General features: G+C 43.6%; 1 protein-coding gene across 16 annotated transcripts in view; it reads right to left on the bottom strand.

The window, feature by feature from the left end:
- Window positions 1–14,511, bottom strand: part of LRR (Leucine-rich repeat) — a 258,329-nt gene that overhangs the window by 142,957 nt on the left and 100,861 nt on the right. For all 16 annotated transcript variants that reach the window (XM_071686586.1, XM_071686593.1, XM_071686594.1 and 13 more), the window contains 2 exons: window positions 9,130–9,295; window positions 8,675–8,833 (listed from right to left, as the gene is read on the bottom strand). In XM_071686586.1, coding sequence (XP_071542687.1) covers window positions 8,675–8,833; window positions 9,130–9,295 — 325 coding nt within the window. The remainder of the gene's footprint in view (window positions 1–8,674; window positions 8,834–9,129; window positions 9,296–14,511) is intronic.

The following is a 14,511-nucleotide window of genomic DNA, read 5'->3' as shown; positions in this document are numbered from 1 at the left end:
TTAATTAAAGGCACAATTATCAGATCAACCAACATCGAACTGGTAAATTTCGATATCACTCGTTTTCAGCAAAAAAAAAAAAAAAAAAATTACCTGAGCATATACTTTAACAACACTTGGCTAGCACGGTGCCGATTATTTACACATAGTGTTCACTTTCGCACGAGTACCTCCAACTTTCCAATATAGCTTTCTAGACTTCAACCTCACAGAACCGCATTCCTTCCACTACGAGAGAATTTCCTCGGTTGGTTGCATCACTTTGTTAACCCTGAGTGGACGGACGGACGGTGAGGTACAGCCGGGCTTAGGTTCTGGCAGACCGTGTGAAGCCAAGTTATGTTGTGGGTTTAACACTGACGGTGGCCGCGGCCCTGAGAGTCTGTGTGCCACTTGGTGAGCCTCATCGACCCCCTATCCCCATGTCCACTACCACACCACACCACACCACCACCTGTCTCACTCAGAAACCACCTGCCCACGAATCACCACCGCTACCTCTCTCTCTCTCTCTCTCTCTCTCTCTCTCTCTCTCTCTCTCTCTCTCTCTCTCTCTCTCTCTCTCTCTCTCTCTCTCTCTTCTCCTCAAACTGCCCACAACACACCACTACTGCCTCACTTCACCACCATCTGCCCACGACACACTAACGCTTCCTCACCACCACAGCACACTAACGCTGCCTCACTCCACTACCACCTGCCCACGACACACTAACGCTGCCTCACTCCACTGCCACCTGCCTACGACACACTAACGCTGCCTCACTCCACTACCACCTGCCCACGACACACTAACGCTGCCTCACTCCACTACCACCTGCCCACGACACACTAACGCTGCCTCACTCCACTGCCACCTGCCTACGACACACTAACGCTGCCTCACTCCACTACCACCTGCCCACGACACACTAACGCTGCCTCACTCCACTACCACCTGCCCACGACACACTAACGCTGCTTCACTCCACTACCACCTGCCCACGACACACTAACACTGCTTCAATCCACTACCACCTGCCCACAACATACTAAAGCTGCTTCACTCCACCACCAACTGCCCACGACACTAATGCTGCCTCACTCTACCATCACCTGCCCACGACACTAACGCTGCCTCACTCCACTACCACCTGCCCACGACACACTAACGCTGCTTCACTACACTACCACCTGCCCACGACTCACTATCACTGCTTCACTCCACTACCACCTGCCCACGAACTAACGCTGCCTCACTCTACCACCACCTGCCCACGACACTAACGCTGCCTCTCTACCACCACCTGCCCACGACACACCAACGCTGCCTCACTCCACCACCACCTGCCCACCACACACTAACGCTGCTTCACTCCACCACCACCTGCCCACGACGCACTAAAGCTGCATCACTCCACCATCACCTGTCGACAACACTAACGCAATCCTACCTTACGACACACCACCTGCTCACAGTACACCATGTACCCTATCAATTGCCGTAAACATGGTAAGGTAAAGCAACTATATATTGTAGTGTGATCCAGGCATTATAAATAATGAAGATATTTGAGAATATAGTTGCACTGGCGGAGAGGGGAGGGTACGGGGTTACAACCACTCACGGGAGGTAGGGGTGTGTACGGAAGGGCAAAGGGTTACAATAATTCACCGGGATGTACAGTAAGTGTGGTGGGGAGTGGAAAGTTTGGGGTCACAGCCATACCCCGGGAGGTAGACGCGCACTTGATATGATGTCAACAAGAGCCCTGGGAAGTCCATGCCTATGTGTCACGACTCCCATCTTCCAAACCCGCTGACAGTGCAAGCAAGACATAACTCGGCACCCTCCTATTATCCCTTCATCATTCCTTCCCTGCCCATAAACATACACATATAATGTAATATATGAGGTGGCATGTTATCCTAGAGTGCTGTTCTGGCAAATACGAAAATGGCGACGAAAAGATTCCAAGAGAGAGAGTGGCGAGCCAGAGATTGGCTACAACCAAGGGCGCCTTGTTCCCCATGACTCGGCCAGGCATCCGCCCACTCACGGTTGCACCGGCAACTGCCCACTTGCCTTACGTCACGGTGAACAGAATTAACCGTCAAGGATTATGTGGACCAGTAAGTCAACATGTTTGCCAGTTCTACTACGGGCACCACCATTATTGATATATGAACTTTTATCATTAAAAGACAGGTTTGAATAATAGCAAACAGTCGTGTGGAATACTCCGCCAACTGTAGCTTTAAGCAATCCAACAATTAACTTCCCGCTGAACATATGCTTATAGGTAACTGCACATCTTCCTGACGCGTGTTCATTATTTATTATTAGCTTTGCCGGTTGGCCAACAAGCTAGGCTTGCTAACCACCACTCGTCACACACACACACACACACACGATATACCAACTGGATGAAGTGATCTTGTAATCTCAAGGTCGAATATGTGGTATATGAAGACATTCAAAGAACAGCAGCGAGACAAGACAGAAAGAGTCCAAAAAGTAGGGATTTGTGGTGAGAGTTCTTTGAAATTTACAATGAACGAGTAAGAACATGGGTACTTCAAGCCTCAAATTCAGAAGAAATAGTAAAACAGACGAGAATACTGTTTATTCAAATATGACAAAAGGCAAAGGAGCTTCGAGATGTGCACTGACAAAGATAAAGACGAAACTCCAGCCAGCCAGCACTTACAAAGGTGGGGGAGGCGAGGGGCTCTGTTCTTCACGTACTAGTGGAGGAGGCGAGGAGCTTTGTTCCTCAGGTACTGGTAGGGGAGGCAAGGAGCCCTGTTCCTCAGGTACTGGTGAGGAAGGCAAGGAGCTATGTTCTTAAGGTACTAGTGGGGAGGCAAGGAGGTCTGTTCCTCATGTACTGGTGGGGGAGGTGAGGAGCTCTGTTCTTCAGGTACTAGTGGGGAGGCAAGGAGCCCTCTTCCTCGGGTACTGGTGGGGAGAGGAGGAGCTCTGTTCTTCAGGTACTAGTGGGGAGGGGAGGAGGCTTGTTCCTCAGGTACTGGTGGGGAAGGCAAGGAGCTCTGTTCCTCAGGTGCTGGTGGGGAGGCAAGGAGCTCTGTTCCTCAGGTACTGGTGGGGAGGCAAGGAGCTCTGTTCCTCAGGTACTGGTGGGGAGACAAGAAGGCCTGTCCCTCAGGTACTGGTGGGGGAGGCGAGGAGCTCTGTTCCTCAGGTACTGGAAGGGAGATGAGAAGGCCTGTCCCTTAGGTACTGGTGGGGGAGGCGAGCAGGCTTGTTCCTCAGGTACTGGTGGGGAGGCGAGGAGCTCTGTTCTTCAAGTACTGGTGGGGGAGGCGAGAAGCTCTGTTCCTCAGGTATTGGTGGGAGAGGCAAGGAGGCCTGTTCCTCAGGTACTGGTGGGGGAGGCGAGGAGCTCTGCTCTTCAGGGACTAGTGGAGGAGGTGAGGAGCTTTGTTCCTCAGGTACTGGTGGGGAAGGCAAGGAGCTATGTTCTTCAGGCACAAGTGGGGAGGCGAGGAGGCCTGTTCCTAAGGTACTGGTGGGGGAGGCAAGGAACTCTGTTCTTCAGGTACTAATGAGGAGGCAAGGAGGCTTGTTCCTCAGGTACTGATGGGGGAGGCAAGGAGCTCTGTTCTTCAGGTACTGGTGGGGAGGCAAGGAGCTCTGTTCCTCAGGTACTGGTAGGGAGCCGAGAAGGCCTATCCCTCAGGTACTGGTGGGGGAGGCAAAGAGGCTTGTGCCTCAGGTACTGGTTGGGGAGGCAAGGAGCCTTGTTCCTAAGGTACTGGTGGGAGAGGCATGGAGGCCTGTTCATCAGGTACTGGTGAAGGAGGCAAGGAGGCTTGTTCCTCTGGTGGAGGTGGGGAGCTTTGTTCCTCAGGTACTGGTGGGGGAGGTGAGGAGCTTTGTTCCTTAGGTACTGGTGGGGAGGTGAGGAGCCTTGTTCCTAAGGTACTGTTGGGGGAGGCGAGGAGCTTTGTTCCTCAGGTACTGGTGGGGGAGGGGAGGAGCTTTGCTCCTCAGGTACTGGTGGGGGAGGCGAGAAGCCTTGTTCCTCAGGTAATGATGGAAAAGGCAAGGAGCTTTGTTCCTCACATACTGGTGGGAGCGGTGAGGAGCTTTGTTCCTCAGGTAATGGTGGGTGAGACGAAGAACCCCATTCCTCAGGTACTGGTGGGTGAGGTGAGGAGCTTTGTTCCTTGGGTAATGGTGGGGGAGGCAAAGAGCCCTGTTTCTCAGGTACTGATGGAGGAGGCAAGGAGCTTTGTTCCTCAGGTACTGGTGGGGGAGGCAAGGAGCCTTGTTCCTCAGGTACTGGTAGGGGAGGTGAGGATCTTTGTTCCTCAGGTAATGGAGAAATGCTATTGGCACCGTCACACATATGCAAGGATGACCACAAAAAATGTGATCACTAAACACTGTCATGAAAATGGTCAACCATAGACCTTGAAAATGCTGTTATTCTATGCCCTTTTGCTGATTATGCCACGCAGTTTCATTGAATCTGTCTTAATTGTCAATAACAAGAACTTTAATTAGTCCCCAGGCAACTTTAAAGCCCATTCTGTCATTAACCAGATCATTATGAGGGAACTGACAAAACATAAAAACATCAAAAAAAGTTGTCCAAGACACACCCGGCTACCCAGGTCAACCCGCACCATGTGACCCCCATTAATCACTCTCCCTTTTAATATTCAAACTTACCTCAAAATGGAGGGTGGAGAAAAAGGAAAGAGGTGGTTGTAATAGTGGAAATGTAAATGTAAGTAGTAAGGAACAAAGTTGATGAATCAAAAGGAGAGAGTGAAAGGATGATGGAAAGAGTATCCTGAAGATCAGATAGATGGGGGAGTAAGTGAGGTAGCAGTTGTTACATGTATGGGTATGGAAGATGGTAGGAAAGGGATACAAGTGCAGGGACCTATAGCAAGTAAGGAGGTATTAAGGGCAATAATAAGGTTGAAGATAGGAAAGGCATCTGGAGTGGATAGGATAACGGCTGAAATTATGAAGTATGGAGGAGAAAGTGCATAGGAGTGGATGCACTTGATTAATTTAGCATGGAAGCAGAAGGTTGTACCTGGGGTTGTACATTAAGTATACCAGGGAAAGTATATGCAAGAGTGTTAATTGACAGAGCTATGGAAGTGACAGAATGCAGAATAAGTGAGGAGCAAAAGGGTTTAAGGAATGGTAGAGGATGTGTGGATCAGATATTTGTGATAAGAATGAGTGGAAAAGTATCCAGTGAAATATAAGAAACTGCCTGCAGCTTCTATGGATCTAGAGCACACATATGACGGAACTGAGAGGAATGCTTTACGGGTTGTGTTTAGGATATATGGGGCAAGGGGAAAACTGCTGGATGGTATGAAACCTTTTATGAGTGGATGGAGAGTTGAGTGTGAGTTTTGGAATGCAAGTGGATGAGAGGCAGGGCTGTTTGATGTCACTATAGCTTTTTAGGGAAAAGGTGTGTAGAGATGTAGTGTGGTGGTGAGATACGGTGGCTAATGACAAGCCACTTTGCAGATGATACTGTGTTGCTTGCCAAGAGTGACGAGGAGCTGCAGATCATTGTAAATATGTTTTATAATGTGTGTAAGCATGGGTGATTGAAGGTAAATGTGAACAAAAGTAAAGAAACGAAGTTTGAAAGAAATGCAACAGTGAGAGAGGAAAGTGTACTAAATCATTTTTTTACAGATATGTGGGGAGAAAGACTGGAAGAGGTGACAGAATCTAAGTATTTGGGAGCTGTCATGGGTAAGTCTGGTGATATGGAAGGAGAGATACGGGAGAGAGCAGCACACAATAAAAAAGTCTTTATGTCCCCTAACAGAATAATGTAAGACAGATGTAAGTCTGGAAGTGAAGAAAAGATTAAAGGAAGACATAGTCCTCCCAGTCCTATGCAGCTATAATGTGGACAGATGACTAAATAGAATGGAGAAAGTGCAGGTTGTAGCACTGTGATCTAGCAAACTTGGGTCCTGGCCATTGCTGTACCACAGAAAATGCTGGAAAACAGAAATTGACCCCTATGGGAGCCCCTATGTAAACATATGCCCAACCCCTAGTCTTGCCAGCTCATTCCACATACATATTGCTGTTATCAAAGGTAGAACAAAGCTTAAAACACGAAATAATACTACCATTAATGTTTCCATGCAAGGTTTTCATTGTTACATTCGAAGTAAATCAGGGGCAGGAGAGTCTTCATGCTCAGAAGATACTTACAAATCAGGGACAGAGATGGTTCAAGGGAGTGGATTTTCTATGCTGGAATGAGCATTGGTAGTTTTGTTGATGACCCTCTTCAACCAATATTGCAATGTAGTTTGTTACTGGTACTATGACTTTTCCTTAATTAATTTTCTTTGAATCAAATAAACAGACATAATTTCTTGTTCTGTCATAAAGCCCCTTTCCTCCAGTCCTGCAGTTAAATCTCTCAACATATGGATACATTTATCAATAGAAATTCTTTCTTCCACTTCCTTGTTTTCCTCTGCACTTTCTTCATGATGATTTTGTTTCTTCTCACCTTGCTGAACCATCTCCACAATTTCTTGATCACTTGGTTGATAAACAACGGGCTCATCATTATCAATGTTTCCATTCCTCTAGGTCTTCCTCTGTAATCTCTATATTTATTGCAGGACACTTTGGGTTAGTCATGCTCCTAGCATACTTGACCAATTCTTGGATCAATATCTTTTCACTAGAAACTCTAAATCCAAAGAAGTCAGGTTCATTCCTCATCCTGAAAAATTAAGCTTGGACACAGTTTTCACCAGCCACTTTGGAGTGTACTTTTCTCAACCTTATTCCAGGCAGAAGCTAGTCACCATGCCATATCCTTTTTTAAAGTTAACTTCCTTCATGAAATCTGCAGGAAGCTTCCCATTATTCAATGCAACAAGGAAATTGTGCATGATCTCCAATCTGTATTTAGACTCCAATGAATGTTAATATGCCCTGGTCACAGGGCTGAGTGAGAGAGGTGTAGTTAGGAGGAAAGTATACACCAAATATATTGTATTTCATAATAAGTTCTGCTTTTGGGTGTGCCGAACAATTACATAAAATCAAAAATACTTTTCACTTTAGATCAATGCCAACAGAGTTACAGTGTGCTCTAGCTTCACACATGAAGAAATTTTCACACAGGAAGAAATTTTCAAACCATTCAAATAAGAGTCTAGTTGTTATCCACCCTTTTTTAGTACCACAGTATATAAGTGAAAGAATTTTCACCCCTTTAAAGGCCCTTGGGTGAGCACTCCTACCAATTACCATCAGCTTGGTTCTGTGTGTTCCTGCTGCAGCCAAAAATTGTTCCTTAACTTTGGAATCCTTAACCCTAGATGGAGACTCCTCAGTGTTTTGGGCAAGGGTATTATGTGGCATACAACATGAATACATGGCAGATTCATCCACAATATACACTTGTTCTGTGGCTAAGTTTCCAGCTGCCTCTAACTGTGCAAATTCATCCACAAAGTTTGCCACAACTTCTGTGTCAGCACTACGCTTTTCACTGCACACAACATGTACTGAAATTCCACGTCTTCTATTAAACCTGAGCAACCATCCTTGCAAAAATTCATAATCACAGTCTAGCTTTAGTTCTCTATGAAAAACTTTGGCCTGCTCACTAAGCATTCCCCCAGAAATGCTTACACCTTCATTACCTTGGAGCTTAAACCAAGAGCACTGTTTAATTCTGTACTCCTGGCACCTTTCAGAAACTTTAAACTTTTCAGGCTTTCATTTTCAGCCAAAAAATTAAAAATCTGCTTCTTTTGTTTCTTTGTCACACACATTTGACACTGATCTCATAGTACTCACACAATGTCTTTACAGATGTTCCTTTGTCTAATTTTTTCAGTAACTCCACCTTTTCAAAATAAGCCAGACCATGGGAGCTGCTGGACCACAGAGCACCAGAGAGAGGTACAACCTGTATTGAAGGAAGAGATCTGGTATGGCAGGGAATGCAAAGGGAGTGAATTGCAGAGGCAGAGATATTGAAATGTAATACTTTGAACTGGTTTGGGCATGTGGAAAGAATGCAAGAAAAGGAGTTTGCAAGGAGAACTTATGATAGTTTGAATAAAGGGGTTGGTGTGAGAGAAAGACCAATTATGACACTGGGAAAGAGGATGGAAGAGAACTGGAGGAGGAGAAATGAGGGGAGGATGCCTGGAATGGTGTATGTGAGGGAAGCATGTAAGGAGGGGGATAAGTGAAGACTTTTGCCAAAGCCATCCCTGTGATGGTAGTTCCTGAAGGGAAAACATATCAGAGACACAGACAGATAGCAGGAAAAAAAAAAAATTTGGAGGAACCTTATTCTGTCACACACCATCTCTTTAAGAAAACCACATCATAATGAAATGTTTCACAAGGACAGGCCACTAATAGAACCCCAGCCTTAGTTAGAGACAAACTGGATATGGCAGATTCAATTATTCTTGGGTAGTCCAGTCACCTTTCTAATCCCATTACAAACTCCCTACAGTATGATCTATTTAGATTTCCAGCCATAACAGATTTTATATACATCATGAAAAACTTTTCACTCATAACACATCAACATAAAGAAAACTAAAGGAAATCAAATACCTCATATCATGACTAAACATTCCATAAAAAGGAACTCTGTTAGGGGCACTATCATTTAAGACTTACCTGTTTAGAGCTGTCAGCATCTGTAATAAGACCTTCAGCCCACTGTATGGAATTGGAACCCCCAAGATCACTTCCCGATCGACGTATTGTCCGAACAACTTCACCTGTCTGTAGCACTAATCGATCAACTTGCTGTTGTGTTGAACTCAATAAAAATCCCTGTACATAAATAAATGGAGAAACTTCCATTAGTATGTAATGTTACGAACTACAGCAGAGAAAAAGAGAGCTAAAAAATAGGAGTACAGTCCATCAATTAATATATTGAATATACAGGAAATCTCTCCAAAATTTATAATATGGTGAAAATTCATTTCTTAATGAACACAACATATGCTTAACTGCAAGAAAGGTTTTACTATAACAAAAAAATATTGTATCTTTCATTGTTTACAAACCTGAATTTTAACACAGCAAAATATTGCTGATAAATAAAGTTAAGCATGAATACACACCTGTTGTAATCTGAAAGCTTGTCCATTTGAGTACTTCATTGGAGAAACATTCCTATAGAGAGTATCTTGGATTCTACGCATAATATTTTCAGTCCGTTCAGGTGCTGTCTTCATGCACAACATGGCATCATGTACAGGAAAAGGCATAAACTTGACACTGTAGTTACTGAAAATTCAGAATGACAAAGGTAACTTCACAAGTAACAGCCAGGTTCACAAAAATTCTTCACTAATCACATCTGCTACTTTCATAAATACATGTCTCAGATCTTGTTATATCCGTTGATAATTTTTCATGTTGCCGACTCCAGACACAGACAACAGTCCACAATAAGACTGGGCCTTACTTGAAATATACTGAGGTTAATAAGAGGGAGAAAGAAGAGTGAGGGCAAGTATTTACAAACTTTGGAGGAAGTGAAAAACCTGTCTTTTAAAATGTGCTATGTCATAGTTATAGGGAAAGACATGAAAAGGTAGAGAGTTCCAAAGCTTCACAGTGTAAGAATGAAACAATTATCAAAATGGCCTACCCTTGAACTGCCAACCAGCAGCAGCTTGCCAAGTATTGTGTGGTCTAGCTGTTGTTTGGGGCACACAAGCAGCCAGCTTTCAGGGGCAAAAACCAAAGTAATACCTACAGAAGAATGAAAGTAAACCAACATTGCAGCGTAGGGCAAATGGTTCAAGTTTTGAAGTTTGACTCTATGAATCCTATTTTTCTGGCATTCCATTAGCATATCTTCCACAGTAAAACTGCAATACAAGACACTGCATAATGAAGCAGGTCTCCTCTCCATTAGGTGGCCAAGGATTAACATAATGTTACAAATCCTCAGTCAACAAAGAAGTCTCAAAATGGTGATTTCTGTTGGAGGAGGAATGCCTTACCAACACCAATTTTTTTATTCTGTTTTTGCTATTCTTTTGAGCTTGAAAGTCACATCTAGCCTAATATTTACATCTGCCATTATTATTCATTTGGTTCATAAAATTATTGAGGCATAACTCTCATATAAAAATTGTTAGATACAGCTGCTTTGTCCTCAGTATCTGCTAATACCAACATATCCACAACACCAGCAAAATTCTACCCCTTTATGTTCTGAGAAGAGTCTTACAATCCAGTTATGATACCTCCTTCTCTTGAACAGCTATGCTGTGGAACTGTTTTCCTTCTTTCGTCTATCCTTCACCATATAACCTTTCTTCCCTTAACAGTCAGGTCTACAAACACTTGCAGAACAGATACAAGTGCAAAAGGCATCTCTCCACTGGACCCTTCTGGTACAACAACCAAAAATAAAATAGCTGAAAAGAAGCAAAATTAAGTATGCTGAGGGTAAACCAACAATAAAACTTAAAAGAAATGTGTGAATTAGATATTACCCTTCTCAGATGCTTAATCAAGTTCCTTCAAAGCACACAAAACAGAGCACTCAGTACAATCATACATTGTCTAGCAACAACAAAAACATCTGCACCACAAAGGACATCCAATACAATCTTACCTGAATATGCACAGTATTCAGTTTTTTGTATGAGTGGCACCCAAACTACCATGTAACAACCAACAAACTCCCAAGCAGAAATAAAAATCTCACCCCTGCTTCACACCTTCATCAACCGATACTTACAGATCCATCCCAAACCCACTTCATCAACCTATACTTACAGATCATCCCCAACCCTTGATAACACGACACTGGGAAAACATGTACACACCATAACAACTCAACAAACACAAAACAACTAACCTTCCAAACCAATCTATAACTATTTTACCATGTATTCACCTAACAGAAACTACATTCCTCAAGTATGTATGAGTTAAGTTTTCTCATGTGTATTCTAGGCATCATTCCAGCTCTCCAACATTAATAATAACAACTCAAAACATAATAAGACCCTTCATATCCGAGATGCAACTTCTGTAGTGAAGGCACTGAACTCTTACTTCTCAAGTGTCCTACACTCTACATATATGCAGCACCTCATTTCTTGATCTGTAGTCCTTTTAAGGTAACATCATCAGCTACCTAAGCAGGAAGGTAATGCTGGGTATTCTACATAAGTGTTTTTCATTCTTAACACTTAAATAGCAGCCAACATCTGAGAATGATCTCTCACAGAACAGCATCCAACATCAATAGATGTTTTACCTTTTCCTGCTGCTGTTTAAATATCCAGCTGACTTGTCATTCTATGAGCAACCAATAGGGGTCTCTTCCATCACCAGTCAAACATAGGAAAAATTCTGTTCACCTCTGAACCCTAAGAAATACCACAGCACGTGCAGGCAGTGTGTACATGGTGACCCCACCAAAAATACGTAGATTGTTAGATTATGTTAAGTGATGAGGAGGAACACTTATCACACAAATCAGTTTGTGAGGAAAATAAAGAACTTTAACATGAGAAATGTGAAGATACAAATAACTCAGTGATTTTGATATGATATGTAAGGAGGAGGTAGACCAACATCAGAACCCTCCACGTCCATCCCACCACCCTTGCTCTCAGCATCGAAATTGCATAAAAGCTGTGCTTAACTTTCTCTTTATGTAATCTTGGAGTGATAGAGATCTATGGTAAAAGATGACAATAAAGAGCTTGAATATTTCCAGGGAGGAGCAATAAACAGAATTAGTAAGTAGGAATATCAATGGAGGAGTATTATCATTTTTATTTTGCTTTGTTGCTGTCTCCCGCGTTTGCGAGGAAGCGCAAGGAAACAGACGAAAGAAATGGCCCAACCCACCCCCATACACAATGTATACACACACACGTCCACACACGCAAATATACATACCTATACATCTCAATGTACACATATATACATATGCACACAATTCACACTGTCTGCCCCCATTCACTCCCATCGCCACCTCGCCACACATGGAATACCTTCCCCCTCCCCCCTCATGTGTGCGAGGTAGCTCTAGGAAAAGACAACAAAGGCCCCATTCGTTCACACTCAGTCTCTAGCTGCCACGCAATAATGCCCGAAACCACAGCTCCCTTTCCACATCCAGGCCCCACACAACTTTCCATGGTTTACCCCAGACGCTTCACATGCCCTGATTCAATCCACTGACAGCACGTCAACCCCGGTATACTACATCGATCCAATTCACTCTATTCCTTGCCCTCCTTTCACCCACCTGCATGTTCAGGCCCCGATCACACAAAATCTTTTTCACTCCATCTTTCCACCTCCAATTTGGTCTCCCACTTCTCCTCGTTCCCTCCACCTCCGACACATATATCCTCTTGGTCAATCTTTCCTCACTCATTCTCTCCATGTGCCCAAACCATCTCAAAACACCCTCTTCTGCTCTCTCAACCACGCTCTTTTTATTTCCACACATCTCTCTTACCCTTACCTTACTTACTCGATCAAACCACCTCACACCACACATTGTCCTCAAACATCTCATTTCCAGCACATCCACCCTCCTGCGCACAACTCTATCCATAGCCCACGCCTCGCAACCATACAACATTGTTGGAACCACTATTCCTTCAAACATACCCATTTTTGCTTTCCGAGATAATGTTCTCGACTTCCACACATTCTTCTAGGCTTTCCAGGATTTTCGCCCCCTCCCCCACCCTATGATTCACTTCCGCTTCCATGGTTCCATCCACTGCCAGATCCACTCCCAGATATCTAAAACACTTTATTTCCTCCAGTTTTTCTCGATTCAAACTTACCTCCCAATTGACTTGACCCTCAACCCTACTGTACCTAATAACCTTGCTCTTATTCACATTTACTCTTAACTTTCTTCTTTCACACACTTTACCAAACTCAGTCACCAGCTTCTGCAGTTTCTCACATGAATCAGCCACCAGCGCTGTATCATCAGCGAACAACAACTGATTCACTTCCCAAGCTCTCTCATCCACAACAGACTTCATACTTGCCCCTCTTTCCAAAACTCTTGCATTCACCTCCCTAACAACCCCATCCATAAACAAATTAAACAACCATGGAGACATCACACACCCCTGCCGCAAACCTACATTCACTGAGAACCAATCACTTTCCTCTATTCCTACACGTACACATGCCTTACATCCTTGATAAAAACTTTTCACTGCTTCTAACAACTTGCCTCCCACACCATATATTCTTAATACCTTCCACAGAGCATCTCTATCAACTCTACAATATGCCTTCTCCAGATCCATAAATGCTACATACAAATCCATTTGCTTTTCTAAGTATTTCTCACATACATTCTTCAAAGCAAACACCTGATCCACACATCCTCTACCACTTTTGAAACCACACTGCTCTTCCCCAATCTGATGCTCTGTACATGCCTTCACCCTCTCAATCAATACCCTCCCATATAATTTACCAGGAATACTCAACAAACTTATACCTCTGTAATTTGAGCACTCACTCTTATCCCCTTTGCCTTTGTACAATGGCACTATGCACGCATTCCGCCAATCCTCAGGCACCTCACCATGAGTCATACATACATTAAATAACCTTACCAACCAGTCAACGATACAGTCACCCCCTTTTTTAATAAATTCCACTGCAATACCATCCAAACCTGCTGCCTTGCCGGCTTTCATATTTGACAATGGAGGAGTATTAGGTAAAAATATTTGGTAGAGGTAGTATACAGGAACATTATGCAACCACACTAAACAGAAGTCATCAGTAGGAACATTAGGTAGGAGCCTTTGCAAACACTGTGCTATACTTGCCCTCTGCCAGTGGCCTGTTAAGGGAGAGGCACTCATAGCTAAGAAGTGGTGCTGGAGTTCACAAATTTTGGAAACTATTGTCATGGCCACCCCCTTGAGGGAGTTCTAGAAGGGAATAGGCATCAGAGATATAGATAGACAGTTAGATATATAGATTTCCAGGTATATACTTATCAAGTAGTGCACATTACAAAGCAGAATGTAGAGTGTCATATAAACTGCATGGAGTCATATCAATTTCTACATATATCCATGTTACCGTCAATACTGTACATGTGAAATAAACTAGTGTGATATATATAAAAACAAGACTTTCATGTCCTTACCTCTTATCATGAGGTAAGAAAGGATGAGCTCACACATGCCAATTGGCACAAACACACCATACATATTCACTTTTCACCTTAACTTTTAATGCATTGCAATATTTCTAAGTATCTTCATGTTATTCACCATCAATGCCATTCTTGTACATGCCGGAGAGGCACATAATGGGAGGGTTAAGTGGAAAGTCTTCACTGGCCACCTCCATAATGGGAGTTCCCAGGGGGAGCAGGCATCAGATATATAGACAGATAGATAGGTAGCTGTGCCTGTGTGTGAAAGAATAGCAGTGTAAAACCAAGTTCCAGTTCTGATAGTACTATAGCT

The sequence above is a fragment of the Panulirus ornatus genome, chromosome 42 (genome assembly GCF_036320965.1).
Source record: "Panulirus ornatus isolate Po-2019 chromosome 42, ASM3632096v1, whole genome shotgun sequence".
In the NCBI taxonomy this organism is placed as follows: domain Eukaryota; kingdom Metazoa; phylum Arthropoda; class Malacostraca; order Decapoda; family Palinuridae; genus Panulirus; species Panulirus ornatus.
The sequence above is the reverse complement of the archived record's forward strand: the minus strand, read 5'-3'. Positions and strand labels throughout refer to the sequence as shown.